Below are 19,007 nucleotides of genomic sequence, written 5' to 3' on the forward strand. Positions count from 1 at the left end.
ACAATAATGCAACAATTCTATACTTTATACTATGCTCACCACAATTTTAGCTACCATTTGTCAGAACACAATGCTACTACATGCTATACCTTCCCTACCAGTACCTTTTATCCCCATGACTTATTCATTCCATAACTCCAAGCAAGTATCTCCCGCTCCCCTTCACCCATTTTGACTATCCCCCTCTGGTAACCACCAGTTTGTTCTTTGTATTTATGGGTGTTTCTTTTTGTTTATTCTTTTGTTTTTTAGATTCCACATATAAGTGAAACCATATGGTATTTATCTTTCTCCATCTGACTTAATACACTTAGCATAATACCCTCTAAGTCCATCCATGTTATTGCAAAAGGCAAGATCTCATTCATTCTTATAACTGAGTAACATATGTCACATCTTCTTTATCCATTTATCTATATCTATATCTATCTATATCTAATAGATGCTTGGGTTGCTTCCATATCTTGGCTATTGTAAGTAATACTGCAATAAACACAGGAGTGCAGATATCTTTTCCTATTAGTGTTTTCATTTTCTTCAGGTAAATACTCAGTACTGGAATTACTGGGTCAGATGGTATTTCTATTTTTAGTTTTTTGAGGAATCTCCATTCTGGTTTTCACAGTGGTTGCACCAATTTACATTCCCAGCAATAGTGCAAGAGGGTTCCTTTTGCTCCACATTTTCAACACTTGTTATTTCTTCTCTTTTTGATTCTAGCCATTCTGACAAGCATAAGGTAGTATCTCCTTATGTTTTATTTGCATTTCCCTGATGATTAATGATGTTCAACATCTTTTCATGTGTTTGTTGACCATCTGTATGTATCCTTCTTTGGAAAAATGTCTATCCAGGTCCTCTGCCCATATTTTGATCAGATTCTTTGGGAGTTTTTTTGGTGTTGAGTTGTGTAAGTTCTTTATACATTTTGGATATTAACCCCTTGATGGATATATCATTTGCAAGTATCTTCCCCCATGCAGTAGGTTGTCTTTTCATTTTGTTGATGGTTCCCTTTGCTGTATGAAAGCTTTTTATTTTTATGTAGTCCCAAAAGTTCATTTTTACTTTGTTTCCCTTGCCTGAGGAGACATATCTAGGAAAATGTTCTAAGGCTGATGTCAATAAATTAGTGCCTATGCTTTCTTCCAGATTTATGGTTTCAGGTCTCACATTTAGATCTTTAATCCATTTTAAGTTTATTTTTATGTATGGTATAAGAAAGTGGTCCAGTTTCATTCTTTTGCATGTAGCTGTTCAGTTTTCCCAGCATTGTTTATCAAACAGACTTTTCCCATTGCATAATTCTTGCAACCTTTGTCATAGATTGACTGACAATACAAACGTGGGCTTATTCCTGGGTTCCCTATTCATTTCCATTCATCACTGCTTTTTTTTTTCTTTCAATAAAAATAGCATTTTATTCCACTTCCTCCTGCCCTCCCTCCCCCTACGGCCTTCAGTACACTTTTCCCCTCCCATTCTCACAGCAACATTACAATCAGAAAAAAATAAATCTCAGGGGATGGAATTTCAGAGGAGAGAGGAGATTATGGGTACAAAATCAAATCACAATAGGTATTTTTCAAAATAGATTATTCCATTTAGTCATCATCTTCTCCCTTATCTTCAGGTTCTCTTTTTCAATTCTGACCCCTTTCTTCACCAACATCTTCATTTCCTCATTAACTACTTCCCAGTCATCATAACCCTCTTTACCCTCTTCTCCTTCTTCCTCCTCGTCTTCCACTACCTGAGCATCTTCATCATATTCTTCCTCATCCTTATCATCATCCAGGTCCTCCACATAACCCTCAGCATCTGAGTCAGGGGTCTCCCTGTCCTCCCAGCTGTAGCCATGGAGATACATGAGCTGCAGGAGGAGCTTCAGGTTGGTTATGTTACAACTGAAAAGGTGTGAACTCTTGAGGTTTTCTAACTTTTCCAGTGGCTCTATTGTGCTGAGGTCTTTAATTTTGTTGCCACTTAAATTTAGATGCATGAAGTTCAGATGCTTTTCTGCTAATACTTCCAGCCCGCCCTGAGATCTCTGTTATCACTTGTTCAAGCTTCTAGGGTTTCTTTAGCAAATTTGTGACTGAAGTGAGGCCTACATTGATTATATTCCAGTTCTTCAAATTCATCTGTGAGGCCTTTGATTTTGCCTTCAATCAACTAGCAGTTGTCCAGGACAAGCTCTTCACATCAGAGGGTGTCCTGTTCCACAGCTCTAAATAAATCTATTTGTCCATGTCCATCTCTCACACTCTTTCTCTGGAAAGGCTCCAGTGCCCATAGAATTCAGTCAATCCATACCATACTATTTTGATCTGCAGGTTTGTAGCATTTGTTAAAATCTTGAATTATGATACCTCCAGCTTGGTTGTTCTTTCTCAAGATTGCTTTGGCTACCTAAGGTATTTTGTCATTGTATATCATTTTCAGTATTATTTGTCCTAGTTCTGTCAAAATGTTATGGGTATTTTGATAGAGATCGCAACAAATCTGTAGATTGCTTTGGGTAGTACGGACATTTTAACAATATTTTAATTTTTCCAATCCACAAGCATGGAATATCTTACCATTTGTTTGCGTCATCTTCTATTTTTTTCATCAATGTTTTATGGTTTTCAGAGTGTAGGTCTTTTATCTCTTTGGTTAAGTTTATTCCTAGGACAAACAGTGTATGTTCTCATTCATTTGGGGAATATAAATAATAGTGAAACGGAATATAAGGGAAGGGAGAAGAAATGTGTGGGAAATATCAGAAAGGGAGACAGAACATAAAGACTCCTAACTCTGGGAAACGAACTAGGGGTGGTGGAAGGGGAGGAGGGCGGATGAATGTGGGGGTGAATGGGTGACGGGCACTGAGGGGGACACTTGACGGGATGAGCACTGGGTGTTATTCTGTATGCTGGTAAATTGAACACCAATAAAAAATTAATTTATTAAAAAATAAAAATAAAAATAAAAATAAAAATATATCTGGGATTAAAAAAAAGTTTATTCCTAGGTATTTTATTCTTTTTGATGCAATTGTAAATGCAATTTTTAACTTCTTTTTCTGCTACTTATTAATGTATAGAAACACAACTCATTTCTGTGAATTAATTTTGTATCTTCTAACTTTACTGAATTCATTATTCCTTTTTCTTTTTAGATTTTATTTATTTATTCATAAGAGACCACAGAGAGGCAAAGACACAAGCAAAGAGAGAAGCAGATTCCCTGCGGGGATCCCAATGTAGGACTTGATCCTAGGACTCCAGGATCACTCCCTGAGCTGAAGGCAGACACTCAACCACTGAGCCAACCAGGCGTCCCTCATTTATTATTACTAATAGTTTTCTGATAATCTTTTTTTTTTTTTTTTTTTTGAGACAGAGAGTGGGTGGGGAGGCAGAATGAGGGGGAGAGAACCTTAAGATGGCTCCAGGCCCAGTGGAAAGCCCAATGTTGGTTTTGGTTTCACTATCCTGAGATCATGACCTGAGTTGGACACTTAACTGACTGAGCCACCCAGGTGCCTCTTGATAGAGTCTTTATATATTTTCTATGTATAGTTTCATTCATTTCTATGTAAAGTTTTACATATTTGCAAATAGTGACAATTTAACTTCTTCCTTACCAATATGGACACCTTTTATTTTTCTTGTTTGACTGCTGTGGCTAGGACTTCCAGTAGCAACATTAGATTTTCAGAAGTCAAGAATACATATTTTGATCTGTGAAATAACCACTAAAAGAACAGTAAAAATCAGTTTACTGACCTATATATTCCCTATGAATAGCACCATCATTTTTGCAAAGAGGGAGAGTTATATCCTGATACAGATCACACTGACTTAAAACTAAAAAGTTATGTTTAGAAATTTAGAGAATGTAAGATTTTATAAAACCATATCCAAAGAAGCCAACATACTGGTCTAAGTACAGAAAGAGAAAAACTGTACGGCAGAACATAAAAACTGCAAATATAATGTCTTTTGGTTTCTACATTTCCCTAGCAATCTTTCAAAATGATTTCCTTAACTTCTCTGCCCTATACATACAAAATCAACATTTCCTTTCTCTCAACTGCAAAACAAGCAGCATTAAAGCATTCTAAAACTGGAAATAGGGCAGTCCTGGTGGTGCAGCGGTTTAGCACCGCCTGCAGCCTGGGGCATGATCCTGGAGACCCTGGATCGGGTCCCACGTCAGGCTCTCTGCATGGAGCCTGCTTCTCCCTCTGCCTGTGTCTCTGCCTCTCTCTCTCTCTCTCTCTCTCTCTCTCTCTCTCTCTCTGTGTCTCTATAAATAAATAAAATCTTTTAAAAAAAGTTAAAATAAAACTGGAAATAACTGCATGCTAAAATAAGAAGAATGTGCCATTAATGGTGAAATAAGGGATCCCTGGGTGGCGCAGCGGTTTGGCGCCTGCCTTTGGCCCAGGGCGCGATCCTGGAGACCCGGGATCGAATCCCACATCAGGCTCCCGGTGCATGGAGCCTGCTTCTCCCTCCGCCTGTGTCTCTGCCTCTCTCTCTCTCTCTGTGACTATCATAAATTAAAAAAAAAAAAAAAATGGTGAAATAAGTGTTTTCTGGGGGGCACTCCCCATCTTCTCCAAGAAAGCACAGATTGAGTGGTATCAAACAGAATATGTGACTATTCTGTAATGGTATGGGACAATTAGCAACATCGTAGGGACAGTAATTCCTTGGGTTCGCCAATTTGTTACTACTCTATAAAAAGTACCCTTCAGGGGCTTAAAAACAAACAAACAACTAATTTCAATTGATCAATTTAGCACAGACAGCCTTCCTCAACACCAAATGTCCACACCCTAGTCCTGATTCTGTCTGCCCCCTTCCATGGCAGACTGGAACATGAGACCTCCTCTGTACCATTTGTAAGCTATATAAAAAAATCTCTGGGACCTGAAATAGAAAGCTAATAATACCATAAGTCGTTTATGACATATGAAACTACTTGGTGGAAAAATACAAGTCAATGAACCTTACCAATGAACCTTCAAGTAGCAGTTCTTTGCAGTCCCTAAAACTCTGGTAAATTCATATGTCTTATGTTCCAATAATTTAACTTTGTAATTATTTATATATCAATCTCTTTGAAGAGATAAACAGATACCTTCCTAGAAGGATAGCACTTGTATCCTCTACCTCAACTCCCACTGACAACCAAAGAACCAGCACCTTTACACTCCTGCTGGCTGCTTTCTTACGTTAGTAACTTGACGTGTTAAATGGTCTTGAGTTTCCACATGCCCTATATCTGAGAGAAAGTTCAAAATCAAATCATATAGAAATATTTCCAAAATCCCTCCTCCTTTTAGAGAGATTTTTATAATTTTATAATGCTCCATTGATAAAGAAAGCTACCTAACAAAGCTAACCTAAAACATAACCTACATAACAGTCTAATGGTAGAAAATTCTGTTGATTGATAAGTAATAAAAACAGATTTCATTATCTGCTCTGGAGTTAAGATCAATACGAGCAGCTCTCCCACTGTGTACCCCAAGCTGGCAGCCTAAATGAGGGCAGAACACCAACTGCCACTGTCCTCATACCAGAACTCTCCATGGTTTCTAGCTGATTCTCTCTGACCCCAAAGGACTTTATATTAACTCATCTGATCCTTCTAACACTGCCAATATAAACTGAAGGGACATCTAGACTCTGCCTCATGAGTACTGGTCCCTTTCAGGCAGCCTAAACACCTTGTGCAGTAGGTAAATACAATGTTCTGCCAATAAAACCAATTTAAGGATTTGATGTTCATAAAGATGTAATATTGTAAGGATCTGTAATAACTTCTACAACACTATCACTACAAAATATTTATTTTCTTCAAATTATAACAAATTCTGTTTTAAAAATAACAGTTTTATAAAAGCAGGAAATTAAGCATTCAGTGTTACAATATTGTACTTATCTAAAAAGTAACCAAACAACTTATAATCACAAAGGGTATTCCATAAAAATGTTATGTAAATTTAGCTCAGTAACCCAAATATTAGAGCATCTACTATTATTAATAAAACAGGTACTCTTAGCCTAAATAAAACAGACAAAAATATTTGCATTCATGCAGCTTACATTCTAACACAGGAGATACATAAAACAAATAAAGCACGTAGTATGTTAGTATGTTGTGTAGTGATAAGAACTATGGATAAAATTTAAATCCGGAAAGGCAGTATGATGTGGAGAGGATGGAAATGGCAGCCACAAGTAAAGTACTCAAGAAAGGAATCCCTGAGAGATGGTGACATTCGAGAAAGAAGAGAACAAGCCATGTACCTAACTGGGAAAAAGCATGCAGTGCAAAGGAAAAAGAAAGAACAAAATACACAAAGGTCCTGAGGTGAGAATGCTCAAGGATAATGTTCAAGGAAGAGCAAGAACATGGGGTGCCTGGGTGGCTTAGTTAATGTCCAACTCTAGATTTCAGTTCAGTGATGATCTCAGGGTTGTGAGATCAAGCCCAGTGTTGGGTTCTGCTGAGCCTTAGGATTCTCTCTCTCCCTCTCTCTTTCTCCTTTCCCCACCTGCTCACTCTTGCTTGTGCACACGCTCACACTCTCTAAGAAAAGAGTGTGTGACTGGTGTAGAATAAACCAAGAGTAAACCAGATGAAATCAGAACGTAACAGGAAGCCAGATCATGTAGAATGTTAGAGGCCATGGTAAGATTTTTTTATTTTCCCCTAAAGAAAAAGGAAAGTCATTAGAGGTTTCTGAGCAACCATGCTGAAAGCATACTGAAAAAGGCAAGGATAGAAACAGGGAGACCAACAGATAGGTATAAAGAAATGAAAGTGACTTGGACCCGAGTGAAGACTGAAAGAAAAAAATTGGGGGAAGAAATTCAGGAACTCCATTTTAGACATGTAAAATTCTAGGTGCCTATTAGACATCCAGTAGGCTGCAAGGTATCAGTCTGGAAATAAGGGAGGATGCCTGGGATAAAGATTTGAAATTATTAATGAATTTATGCTATGCATTAGACTGAACATCACCAAGGGAGTCAGAATATATAGGAAAGAAAAAACGTCTAAGGAATAAGTACTAGAGAATCCCAGCACTAACTGGATAGGAAGGAAGATAAGAGCCAGCAAAAGAATTAAAGAATGACCAGTGTGGTGAGAGGAAAACCAGAGAAGAGGATGTTCTGGAAACCAAACAAAGAAAGAATTTTTAGAAAGCAATCAGTGATCTGTCAATAAGATAAAGACCACTGAATTAAGTGACATAGAAGTCACCTGTGACCTTAATGAGCTGTTTTACTACTATCATATAAGAAAACACATAATACCTGTAAAGCTTTATATTCCTTTTGAAGATCTTTTATTTTATTCTGTTGCTGGCAAACCCTATTTAGAGATTCATCCTCCAATTCACCAATTTTGGATTTCACACTCTCCATAATATGTTCCAAGTCATTAGCTCGTTGTTCCTGATCGGCTGCTCGGCTTTGCTCTAGCTGAAGTTCATTTCTAAAAACAGACACACGATTTCTTCCCTTAGTATAGAAGGAAATCACATTAACAAACATACTCATCTAACAACATAACGAATTTCTAAAATTTCATTGCATTGTTAAAATTTCTGTCATATAACACAAACCAATGGAAGAAATACAAGGCACTCTTACATATCTAAGCTAAGCTATTACTGAAAGATTTACCTACCAAAAATATTTTTTAAACTTAATATTTAGTCAAAATAGAAAATTAAAGTTCAAGATTCAAGGCATTATTTTTAGAATGCATACCACTGGTATACAAACAATTCAAAAGAGAATTCTGTTTTCTTACTTAAGCTGCTGATTAGTTTCTATGAGCTCCTGGATCATGTTCTGTTGACGTGTTGTTTCCTCCACCAATGTTTTCAAATTCTGCCTCATCCTTTGTGATGACTGTTTATCAAAAACGATGAGATCTACATTTTTTGAATATAATACAGATAGTAAAAATCAAAGGCAAAAAATTTTAAGATAAAAATTAGTTTTAAAAGGAAAAAGAATTTTTTTACCATAATGAGAAAGGATAGGATCTAGCAAGAATAGGATTTGATTACCTTTAAGATCAGTTCTTTTGACTAGAGATAAAGGCTTTAAGCCATGCATCATCAACAGCACATTTATGCTTTCCCATTCTGCTTCTTCCCGCTGTAATTACAAGGAGAGAAGGATCAATTTCAATATATAAAGTGAAGAAACACCCTCTCAAATATAATTTCCTTGTTTACAAAATAATGGAACTTTTTCTCCAAAGTTTCTTAATATGAATTTTTTATGCACACATGATGATTAAAATTAAAACAAATGTCTAACAAAATTAGCAGATCAAAAAGAATGCAAATAAGCACAAATAATAAAGCACATTATATAATTCCATACTCATACATATAGGCTGTAATGGATACATTGAAACAAAAATACCAACCAAAAAACACCTTGTAATTTCAGTGAACCAAACAAACCTTAGGGCTTTTTTTGCTTAACCAAAATCACACCAGGCCCTACTCAAAAGAAACAGCTGCAAGGCGCCTGGGTGGCTCAGCTGGTTAAGCATCTGACTCTAGCTCAGGTCATGATCTCAGGATCATGGTATCAAACCCATGTCAGGCTCTGTGCTCAGTGTGGAGTCTGCTTCTCCCTCTCCTTCTGACCCTACTACGCCTGCTTGTGTGCAGGCTCTTGCTCTTTCTCAAATAAATAAAATCTTAAAAAAAAAAAAAAGTTTGACCAAAGTTTAAAGAAAGAAAAGAAACAGCTGCCAATTAGGTCATATTAACTGAACAGTAAATTAAATGCAAATCACACAGAAACAAGTACCACTTAATGAATAAGGTCACCAAAAAAAATCAAAATGCCTGAATAGTCAAAGCCAATGATATAGATAGTCCCTTGTATAATGGACAAGGTCTAACTATAAAAAGGAGTCTGTCCATCTAAGTAACTGATTCTAGTAGAGTCACTCTGAAAGATATTCTCAAGTTTTGTATCCCTGATTCTAAATACCTATTCATACCATAAACCTGAGAGGGGGGCCCTAACTCTCTAAATTAAGTAAATAAAAACAATAATAGGAAGAAAAGTAGTAAGAATATACAATACAGATAAGAATAAAAATAGAAAAATAAAAAAATTTAAAAAAAATTTAAAAAAAGAATAAAAATAGAGATGATTTTTTAGATATTTAAACCCATGATATTAATAGTCTTTTAATGTAAATACAATGATCTAATTTGAAATCACTGTGTGAAGTTAATTTACTTGCTTTTTAAGTTATTTGAGTATATTTGAAAAGGTAATCTGAGTGAATTTACAATGTTTAAGTGCTTGAAAAATATAATTTATAAAATAGTTTTTTTTACTAGTCATATAGTATTAAATATTGTAATAGCTTAAAGATTAATATAGACAAAGTACATATAAAATACTACTCTACACATTCAAATGCCCCAAACATTAAGCTCTCTACTGGTATGACTACAATAGCACTATTACTAACAGCACCAAATCTTTCCTTTTGACTGCTGACTTTCTTCACCTTCTTTATCCCTTCCACACTTCTCCTCCTACAATCTTTTCCCTTATTTATGTTGTTGGTCACAAAGATTCATGATCCAGAATTAAAATTACTGAAGCTATCTGCTTTAGGAACCAAAATCTATGTGGGCATCTCAGTGGCTATCTACTATGACTCATAAAAACCAAGTACTCTGTAAATAATGCCACACATTTTGAATGATCAAATTATATATATATATAATTATATAGTTATTATATATTATTATATATATTATTCAAAATATATAAATAATATTTCAAGTTTACCTGTTTTTCAGTCATGAGTCTGTTTAATGATTTACTGGACTCCTAGGCTTTAGGGGCTGCTGGAGATATAGTACCTTCTGTTAAATCAGAAGAAGTAGATTGGCAATAAAAAATATTCACGTTGCCTAAATGAGAAAAGAAAAAGTTCAATAGGTGTCAAAGAAAATTATATTTAAAAGAATGGATAACCCTTAGGCAATTTGAGCATTCCTGTGTCAAAACTTGTATGACTTCCTAGAAAGCTGATTTTAAGAATCATTAGAATAAATCCTATCTTATAATGTTCTCCTCTAGAAATAAAACATTATGAGTTTTACACACACACACAGAACTGTTTGTTTTAATTAGATATGTACAAAGCACATGCTGCTAATAAATAAACTGCTATCTTGTGGAAGCTGCTTCTTGAAGCCAAAAGAACTATACCTGACCCAAAGTTACAGGCCAGTCTAACAATTCACTGGACTAACTCCAAGGGTAAATGCAGTGCCACTTGCTTAGGTAGTCTTTATTTCTAAGTAGATCAGAGGCTAGCAACAAAGAATTCTGTGTGACTGGCAGACACAAAAGTTTATATTCAGTCTACCCTACCATTACTTCTTCTTATCATCTAAGACTTTATCATCCTATAGGGAAATTTGGATTCTTTGGTATGTAGATATAATTCTCCTTTCAAGAAGCACAATCATACACATTCATTAGCAGCAGGAACTTTTAGATCTTGAGAGGACCTTGTATAGTGTTTAATCCAAAATCTCTAGCTGTTCATAGCTGGCAGAGCAGCATATGAGAGAGTTGTACCAAGACATCAGGTACAAGACATCTGAATCCCAGAAAAGTGAAATGATCTTCTCAGAATTACTAAGGAAAAAGGTAGGCCTCTTCACTGCCAGGTAGTATTTCTTCCAAAGCACCCTCCTACCCTTTTATATCTGTTTCAGATAGTGAAATCCAACTAAACAATTTACCAGTCACCCTTAAGTCTGATCTACAGGGTGCAGTCTTTCTACCTTATTTTCAGATAAACCCAATAACATGTTACAAATTCCCAAATTCTGCCACTTTTGTGCTTAATGTCATACTATCTCTCCCCTGTAAGCTTTGGTCTCTTTAACAACTCAACCACCCCTACTATGGTAACCCATCCTGCTTTTACAAACCGTTCACCTAGTTTTAATTTCTCCTAGGCTTTAGGGGCTGCTGGAGATACAGTATCTTTTGTTAAATCAGAAGAAGTAGATTGGCAAAAAAAAATATTCACGTTGCCTAACTGTATTAGAGAAATTTAGAGAAATTTTTAGAAATATACAAAAATAGGGGGATCCCTGGGTGGCTCAGCAGTTTAGCGCCTGCCTTTGGCCCAGAGCACGATCCTGGAGTCCGGGGATCGAGTCCGGCTTCGGGCTCCCGACATGGAGCCTGTTTCTCCCTCCTCCTGTGTCTCTACCTCTCTCTCTCTCTCTCTCTCTCTCTATGTCTATCATAAATAAATAAATATTAAAAAAAACAAACAAACAAAAAAGAAATATACAAAAATAAATAAATAAATGTAAATTTAGAGAAATTTTTAGAAATATACAAAAATAGAGAAAGTATAATAAATCCACGAATACAGCTTCAATGAAAGCCAAGATTCTTCCATTCTTATTTCATTTCTTCAATGTTTAGATTTCAGTATACATCTTTAACAAATACAAATTTGTTTTAAACATAACTTCCAAAATTGTCACACCAAATAAAATTAACAATTTATCATCACTTAATACCTAGTCCAGGTTCAATATTCCTCAAAATATCTTAAAAATGTCTTTTTTTTTCAAATCAGGATCCAAACAATGTCCAAATGTAGCACTCTAAAGTTTCTTTTAATCTATAGCAGTCCTTCCCCTCTTTTTTTTAACATGCATTTTTTTGTTGTTGAATAATAGGCCATCTGTCTTGTCAAACTACTCTTTTTTTTAAATTTTTATTTATTTATGATAGTCACAGAGAGAGAGAGAGAGAGGCAGAGACATAGGCAGAAGGAGAAGCAGGCTCTATGCACCGGGAGCCTGATGTGGGACTCGACCCCGGGTCTCCAGGATCGCGCCCTGGGCCAAAGGCAGGCGCGAAACCGCTGTGCCACCCAGGGATCCCTCAAACTACTCTTATTTCAGATTTGGCTTACTGTGTTTTTGTATTTAACATACTTTTCCATCCTCTATATTTCTGATAAGCTGGTTACATCTAGAGGCCTTATTAGATTCAGGTTCAGGGGGATCCCTGGGTGGCTCAGCAGTTTAGCGCCTGCCTTTGGCCCAGGGTGTGATTCTGGAGTCCCAGGATCAAGTCTCACATCGGGCTCCCTGCATGGAGCCTGCTTCTCCCTCTGCCTGTGTCTCTACCTCTCTCTCTTTCTCTCTCTGTGTCTCTCATGAATAAATAAATAAAATCTTAAAAAAAAAAAAAAAAGATTCAGGTTCAGTATTTTCTGGCAAGAACACTTCACAAGTGGTGCTGTGTTTATCCTATTCTATTACTATCAAGAGTCAGTCAGAATTTTAAAGTGGGAAGAATACACCCTTGTAGACTAGACATAAGGTTGGTAGACCAGACATAAGGGTGGTATGATACTCCCCCAAAGAGTGTGGAGTATATTCTGACAATCTTCCTAACTACCACACTGGACCACTCTCAAATTGTCATAATGTCACCTCTCTCCAGATTCAAGGTCTGGCCACTCTTATCCTACTCTTCACTTAGTTAATTCATACCTGACCTTCAGATCCTGGCTCAGATTTCTTTCTTCAGGGAAAACTCCCCTGATCCCATGACTAGATCAGGTCCTCTTGTTATATGTTCTTGTAGCACTAGAAAGAATAAAGTATAGAGGTTTAGCTCAGACTCAGATGGCCTGAGTGACTACTAGCTTAACTATTTATTAAACTGTATGACATGGACAAACTCATTAACCTCTTTGAGCATTGATTTCTTCATCTATAAAAGAGAGGACACAGTAATACTTACACCTCATGGGTTAAATTAAGTCAGACAACATGTAGAAAGTACTTAGAATGAGATAGCTGGCATATAGAAACTTATAGATAAGTGGTAGTTATTATATAAAAAGTATGCTCAACAAAATGGATCTTACCTAATCATACCATGGTATGTTGTTAGTTTAGATGCTTAGCTATTTTCTACAAATTACTCAAATAATTACCTAACATACACTGTTTTTATTTAAGTATGTTTAGGTAAGACTAAATTCCATGAGATAAGTAGTCGACTTTTGGTGATGGTGGAGTAGGTAGCTCTGTCTCCAAAGTCAATGAAAAAAGTTAAATAAAATACATTCAATTTGAGGCATGTGGCTGGCTCATACAGTAGAGTTTACAGCTCTCTTTATCTCAGGGTCATGAGACTGAGCCCCATGTTGAGGGTAGAGATTACTTATAATTAAAATATATATATATATATATATATATATATATATATATATATATATATATTAAATTCTTTTTCTTACAAATTAAAGAACACAATAATAAGGAATTACCAGGCAAAAAAATCAAGGAGAACCCATTTTTTCCCTAAAGGCTTTTGGCTGTGAGAATGAGTGCTAAGGATTAACACTTCCCACCCCCACCCCCACCCCCCCCCCGCGCCCCACCCTCATTTAAAGTTGTTACCTATAAGGGCTACAATGCTCAGGATAAGAGTTAACTAGAAGTAAACCACTTGTCCCATTAACTGAAACCTGGTTTCCTCTCCTCTAAGTCAAGAAGGTCCCAAATTAAAAGTGCTTCTGAAGGGTGCCTGGGTGGCTCAGTCAGTTAAGCATTGCCTTCTGCTCAGATGGTGATCTCAGGGTCCTGAGATTGAGCCCTGCTTTGGGCTCCCTGCTCAGTGGGGAATCTACTTCTCCCTCTCTCTCTGCCCCTCCCCCTTGCTTGTACTCACTCGTGCTCTTTCTCAAATAAATAAAATCTTTAAAACAAAACTTCCATGCACCTAGCAGAAGCAAAGAAAGACATAAATCAACCGATGAAAGACATAAATCCATGATTCTAGAAGCCCAGCAAATTGCAAACAAAATAGAAAAAAAAATTACACCTAGGCACATCATACCAAAGTACAGAAAAACAAAGAGAAAATCTTAAAAGAAATTACAGAAAAAAGATTATCTTCAAAGGAGCGAGAGCTGAAACGTCAGCTAAATTCTCAGCAGTAATAATGGAAACTAATAGTGGACTAATATACTCAATGTGCTGAAAGAAAATAACTGCCAATCTAAAATTTTAAATCTAAGGGCACTTAGGTGGCTCAGTTGGTTAAGTATTTGTCTTCGGCTCAGGTCATGATCCCAGGGCCCTGGGACTGAGCCCTGCTTGGCAAGGAGTCTGCTTCTCCCTCTTCCTGCTGCTCCCCCTGCTTGTGCTCTCTCCTTATCTCTACCTTTGTCAAATAAATAAATAAAATCTTAAAAAATAAAATTAAAAAAATGTTCAACTGCCACAACTTTTTAAAAATTAATTAATTGAATTCTAAATCTAGTGAAAATATCCATTAATAATAAAGGCATAAGACATTTTCAAACAAAACAAATCTGACAGATCTATACTATAAAAAATTCTAAAGGAGATTCTCATGCAAGAGATTCCTTGATTAAAAAGAAATATAGAAAGGAATAAAAAAGCAAAGAAATGAATACTGTAAACACTGAGCACATAAAATAAAGTCTTGTGAAGATTAAAAAAATATAGCTAAAATACACAATAACAAAATGTGTTACCTGGGAATCAGGTAAATAGAGTAACAGTGCTCTAATTTTGTTTATAATTTAAGTGGAAGATAAAAGTATCTCTTAATATCGGGTATTTTGCAAATTAAGGATGCTTGAGAATTTCCAAAATAGCCACTGAAGAACAGAACTCAAGTGTGTAATTTCCTAACAAAGAAAAAAAAAAAAGGAACTATAGGATTAATAAAAATAAATCTAAAAGGAGAGAAACAAACAGAAAACAAATGGAACAAAAGAAATATAGATTTAAACTCCCATCAGTAATTATATTAAATGTAAATAGATTAAATGCTCCAGTTAAAGAAGACCATCAAGTTGGCTTAAAAAAAAAATCAAACTATATCTTTTTGAAGGAAAAAAGATAATATATTAAAAAACCATATAAAATATAAACATACAAAATGGTAAAGGTAAAAGTACAAAGAAAGGATTGATGGCATGGTAACAGCAAAATTCTTTAATCTCTGAATCCCTATATTAAAATAAAAGCAACTGGGTAACAAAGAAAAGAACCTCAAAGAATAGTATTTGCATCAAAACATAGTGACAGGGGCAGCCTAGGTGGCTCAGCGGTTTAGCGCCGCCATCAGTCCAGAGCCTGATCCTGGAGACCTGGGATCCAGTCCCGCGTCAGGCTCCCTGCATGGAGCCTGCTTCTCCCTCTGCCTGTGTCTCTGCCTCTCTCTCTCTGTCTCTCATGAATAAATAAATAAAATCTTTAAAAAAGTAAAAAACAACAACAAAACATAGTGACAAAGTATTCCCCCCACACATCAAAATATAAGTGAGTGGGAAAAAAATCACTAAGGATGCAAGAACTGCAGGATGATGGCATCTGTGCAAGAAAAAAAAAAAACACAAAAAACCAACTGGCAATATTTAAAAGTTATAAAAACAGGAGGATTCCCAACCATTAGTATTCACTAAAATTCACTATTGCACTAATATGAAAACAGGTGAATCTGGAAGGGCTTCTGCCCTTGTGCCATAAGAAGGACTGCAGCTGCTAGACTCCTATAAACATTCAAAATTAACATGCTAGAGCTCCATGACAGGGCCCACAGTTAAAAGATACTTCTGGGTATGGAACTAAAATTGAGCAAGACAGGGTCAAGAGAGAGGAAGGGAAAGTTGAGACCAAAGTGGGTTGGTAACAGACCCAGGAAAGCTCAGAAAACAAACTGCCATATTTTTTAACACAACACAAAGAAACAGAAGAAGTCTGAGAAATCAGAAAGGCTTTCCTGAATTCTGTCCCACTGTAAAAGTTCAGGAAAAGAGGATTGTGGAGAAATTGCAGAATAAAAAGTACCAGGAATGTGCCTCCCCATCTAGACAACAATTGCACTGGCAGGTTCTGTCTCAAGTAACTATTTTGGAACTCTGTGGACTCTATCGAGGTTTGCAAATTCCAGGGAAACCTAAAATGATAATTTGTGGTTAATTTCAATTTTAGCTCTTAGCACAGTAACACTTACCCATTCTCAATCCCCATTCCTAAAACCGGCAGCTGTGTTTAGCATACCAGGAGCAGCTTGCACCCAGTCTGTACAGATCAGGGTAAGCAAAAGAAGCCTTTGCTCCAAATATCAGGGTTCTGTGACCTGATTAGTTATTACTGCTTCTCACCTCAAAGAAGCAAAGAAGCTAAAGTAACTACTAGGAAACTTAAAGAGCCATTGTCCTTTTCTCCCCTTCATTGTTCTGTCTTGCCCCTTTTGGGACCCAGACACTAAAGACTACACATTTAAAAGCAAATGCATATAGGGGAAATTAGAAAGTTACTACATATGCTGAGGGAAAGGTGCAGGTTGGAAAAAACCTGAGAAGACCTTAAGTGTACACCTCAGGTTGATCTTTGGCACAGAGAGCCTACAACAATCAAAAACAAAAACACAGGGGATCCCTGGGTGGCGCAGCGGTTTGGCGCCTGCCTTTGGCCCAGGGCGCGATCCTGGAGACCCGGGATCGAATCCCACATCAGGCTCCCGGTGAATGGAGCCTGCTTCTCCCTCCGCCTGTGTCTCTGCCTCTCTCTCTCTCTCTCTCTCTGTGACTATCATAAATAAATAAAAAATTAAAAAAAAAAAAAAAAACAAAAAAAAAAACAAAAACACAAACAAAACCCAGTAAACCTTGGTGAAGAAGATTCTGATTTTCAGAATCATCACATTATTAGATTCAAATGTCCAGTTTCCAAAAAAAAGTAACAAACATGCAAAGCATCAGGAAAGTATGGCATATACAAAGGAAAAAAAAAACCAACAAGAAAATATTTTCTATCCCTGGGCCAGAAAGAAAAAATAGAATTGATGGTAGATCTACTAGACAAAGACTTTAAAACCACCATCTTAAAGAATTAAAGAAAGAGGGACTACTAGGTGGCTCAGCGGTTGAGCATCTGCTTTTGGCTCAGGGCGGGATCCTATGGTCCTGGGATCGAGTCCCACATTGGGCTCCCTGCATGGAGCCTGCTTCTCACACTGCCTATGTCTCTGCCTCTTTCTCTTTCTCTCTACCTGTGTCTCCCATGAATAAATAAATAATATTTAAAAAAAAAAAAGAACTAAAGGAAGATGTGCAAACAAATTTATATGAATAAATTTAATTATCAATAAAGAGATGAAAAACCTAAAAAGAAATAAGAAAGAAGGGCATCTGGGTGGCTCAGTCCATTGGGCATCTGATTCTTGGTTTTGGCTCAGGTCATGATCTCATGGGTCACAGGACTGAGCCCTATGATGAGTTCCCCATTCAGTGGGGAATCTGCTGGAAAGATTCTCTCTTCCTGCCCTTCCCCCCCCCCCATTCTCTGTCTCTAAAATAAATAAATAAAAATCTCAAAAGAAAATAAGGGTAGGGAAAGAAAAATAAGATAAAAACAGAGAGTGAGGAAAACCATAAGAGACTCTTAACTACAGGAAACAAACTGAGGATTCCTGGCGGGGGGGCGGGGGGGCGGGGGGATGAGGTACCTGAATGATGAGCATTAAGGAGGGCACTTGATGTAATGAGCATTGGGTGTTATATGCAACTGATGAATCCTTAAATTCTACCCCTGAAACTAATTATATACTATATGTTAACTAAATTGGATTTAAATTTTTTAAAATTTTTTTAAAGAAAAAAATCATAAAGGGCAATAATTGAGATAAAAAATTCACTAGAAGGGCATGCCTGGGTGGCTCAGTAGTTGAGCATCTGTCGTGATCCCAGGGTCCAGGGATCGAGTCCCACATCAGGCTCCCTGCAGGGAGCCTGCTTCTCTCTCTGCCTATGTCTCTGCCTCTCTGTGTCTCTCATGAGTAAATAAATAAAATCTTTAAAAAAGAAAAGAAAAGAAAAATCACTAGAAGCAATCAAAGGAAGATTTGAGCAGACAAAAGAAATAATTTCCATTTCCCTATCTTCAAACTTACTGATAAACCTAGAGAACAGTGCCTAAGGGATATCACCAAGCTGGCCAATATAAAAACTATGGGAGAAAAAGAGAAAAGAGTGACAGAGAGAATAAAGAAATAATGGCTGAAAACATCCCAAATTTTTTGAAAGACACAAATACATACCTTCAATAAGTTCAAAGAACTCCAAGTAAGATAAACTTAAAAAAGAACCACATCAAATTTCTGAAAGACAAAGAACCTTGAAAGCAGCAAACATGAAGTCACCCATCACATACAAGAGATTCTCAATAAGATAACCTGTAGATTTTTCATCTGAAACTTTAGAGGCCAGAAGGTATATAGAATATGATATATTCTAAGAGTTAACAGAAAGAAACCATCAGTCAAGAATCCTGTATCTGGGGGCGCCTGGGTGGCTAAGTAGGATTGAACATCTGAATCTTGGTTTCAGCTCGGGTCATGATATCAGGGTCCTTGGACTGAGCCCTACGCTGGGTTCCTTGCTCAGGGGGGATCTGCTTCTCCCTCTCCTCCCGCTCTCATCACTCTTCCCTCTTAAATAAATAAATAAAATCTTTAAAAAAATATCCTGTATCTTGCAAAACTGTCCTTCAAAAGTAAGGAAGAAATTAAGTCATTCCTAAGTTAGAGAAAAGTTAAAGGAGGTCATTCCCATTGGATGTCTCCAGCAAGAAATGCTAAAAGGAATCCTACAGGTTGAAATGAAAGGACACCAGACAGTAACTCAAGCCACATGAAAAAAATAAAGATCTAAGTAAAGGTTAATGGCATGGTTAATGACATGAAAAATATAAAAGCTAGCATTATTAAAACAATGGTTTGTAACTCCACTTTTTGTTTTCTACATGATTTGAAAGACAAATGCTTTACAAAAAAAAATAATTAAACACTGATATTATTATAACTTTGGTTTATAATGTCACATTCCTTTTTCTTTTTTTCTTT

General features: G+C 36.5%; 1 protein-coding gene and 1 pseudogene across 13 annotated transcripts in view; both read right to left on the reverse strand.

Annotated features, from left to right (window-relative positions):
- Positions 1-19,007, reverse strand: part of CEP70 (centrosomal protein 70) — an 85,351-nt gene that overhangs the window by 48,247 nt on the left and 18,097 nt on the right. For 6 of the 13 annotated variants that reach the window (XR_011995282.1, XM_026018538.2, XM_026018534.2 and 3 more), the window contains exons 3-7: positions 12,608-12,703; positions 9,855-9,979; positions 8,090-8,180; positions 7,828-7,951; positions 7,326-7,506 (exon numbers count right to left, since the gene is read on the reverse strand). Coding sequence is in view for 11 of the 13 variants with exons in the window: in XM_026018538.2 (XP_025874323.1) it covers positions 7,326-7,506; positions 7,828-7,951; positions 8,090-8,180; positions 9,855-9,869 (411 nt within the window). In the remaining 2 variants the exon portion in view is untranslated. The remainder of the gene's footprint in view (positions 1-7,325; positions 7,507-7,827; positions 7,952-8,089; positions 8,181-9,854; positions 9,980-12,607; positions 12,704-19,007) is intronic. The other 7 variants (XM_072726950.1, XM_072726953.1, XM_072726948.1 and 4 more) reach the window with 2 other exon arrangements.
- On the reverse strand, positions 1,605-2,258 carry LOC112934970 (putative acidic leucine-rich nuclear phosphoprotein 32 family member C; annotated as a pseudogene).

Source organism: Vulpes vulpes, chromosome 11 (genome assembly GCF_048418805.1).
Source record: "Vulpes vulpes isolate BD-2025 chromosome 11, VulVul3, whole genome shotgun sequence".
Classification (NCBI taxonomy): Eukaryota; Metazoa; Chordata; class Mammalia; order Carnivora; family Canidae; genus Vulpes; species Vulpes vulpes.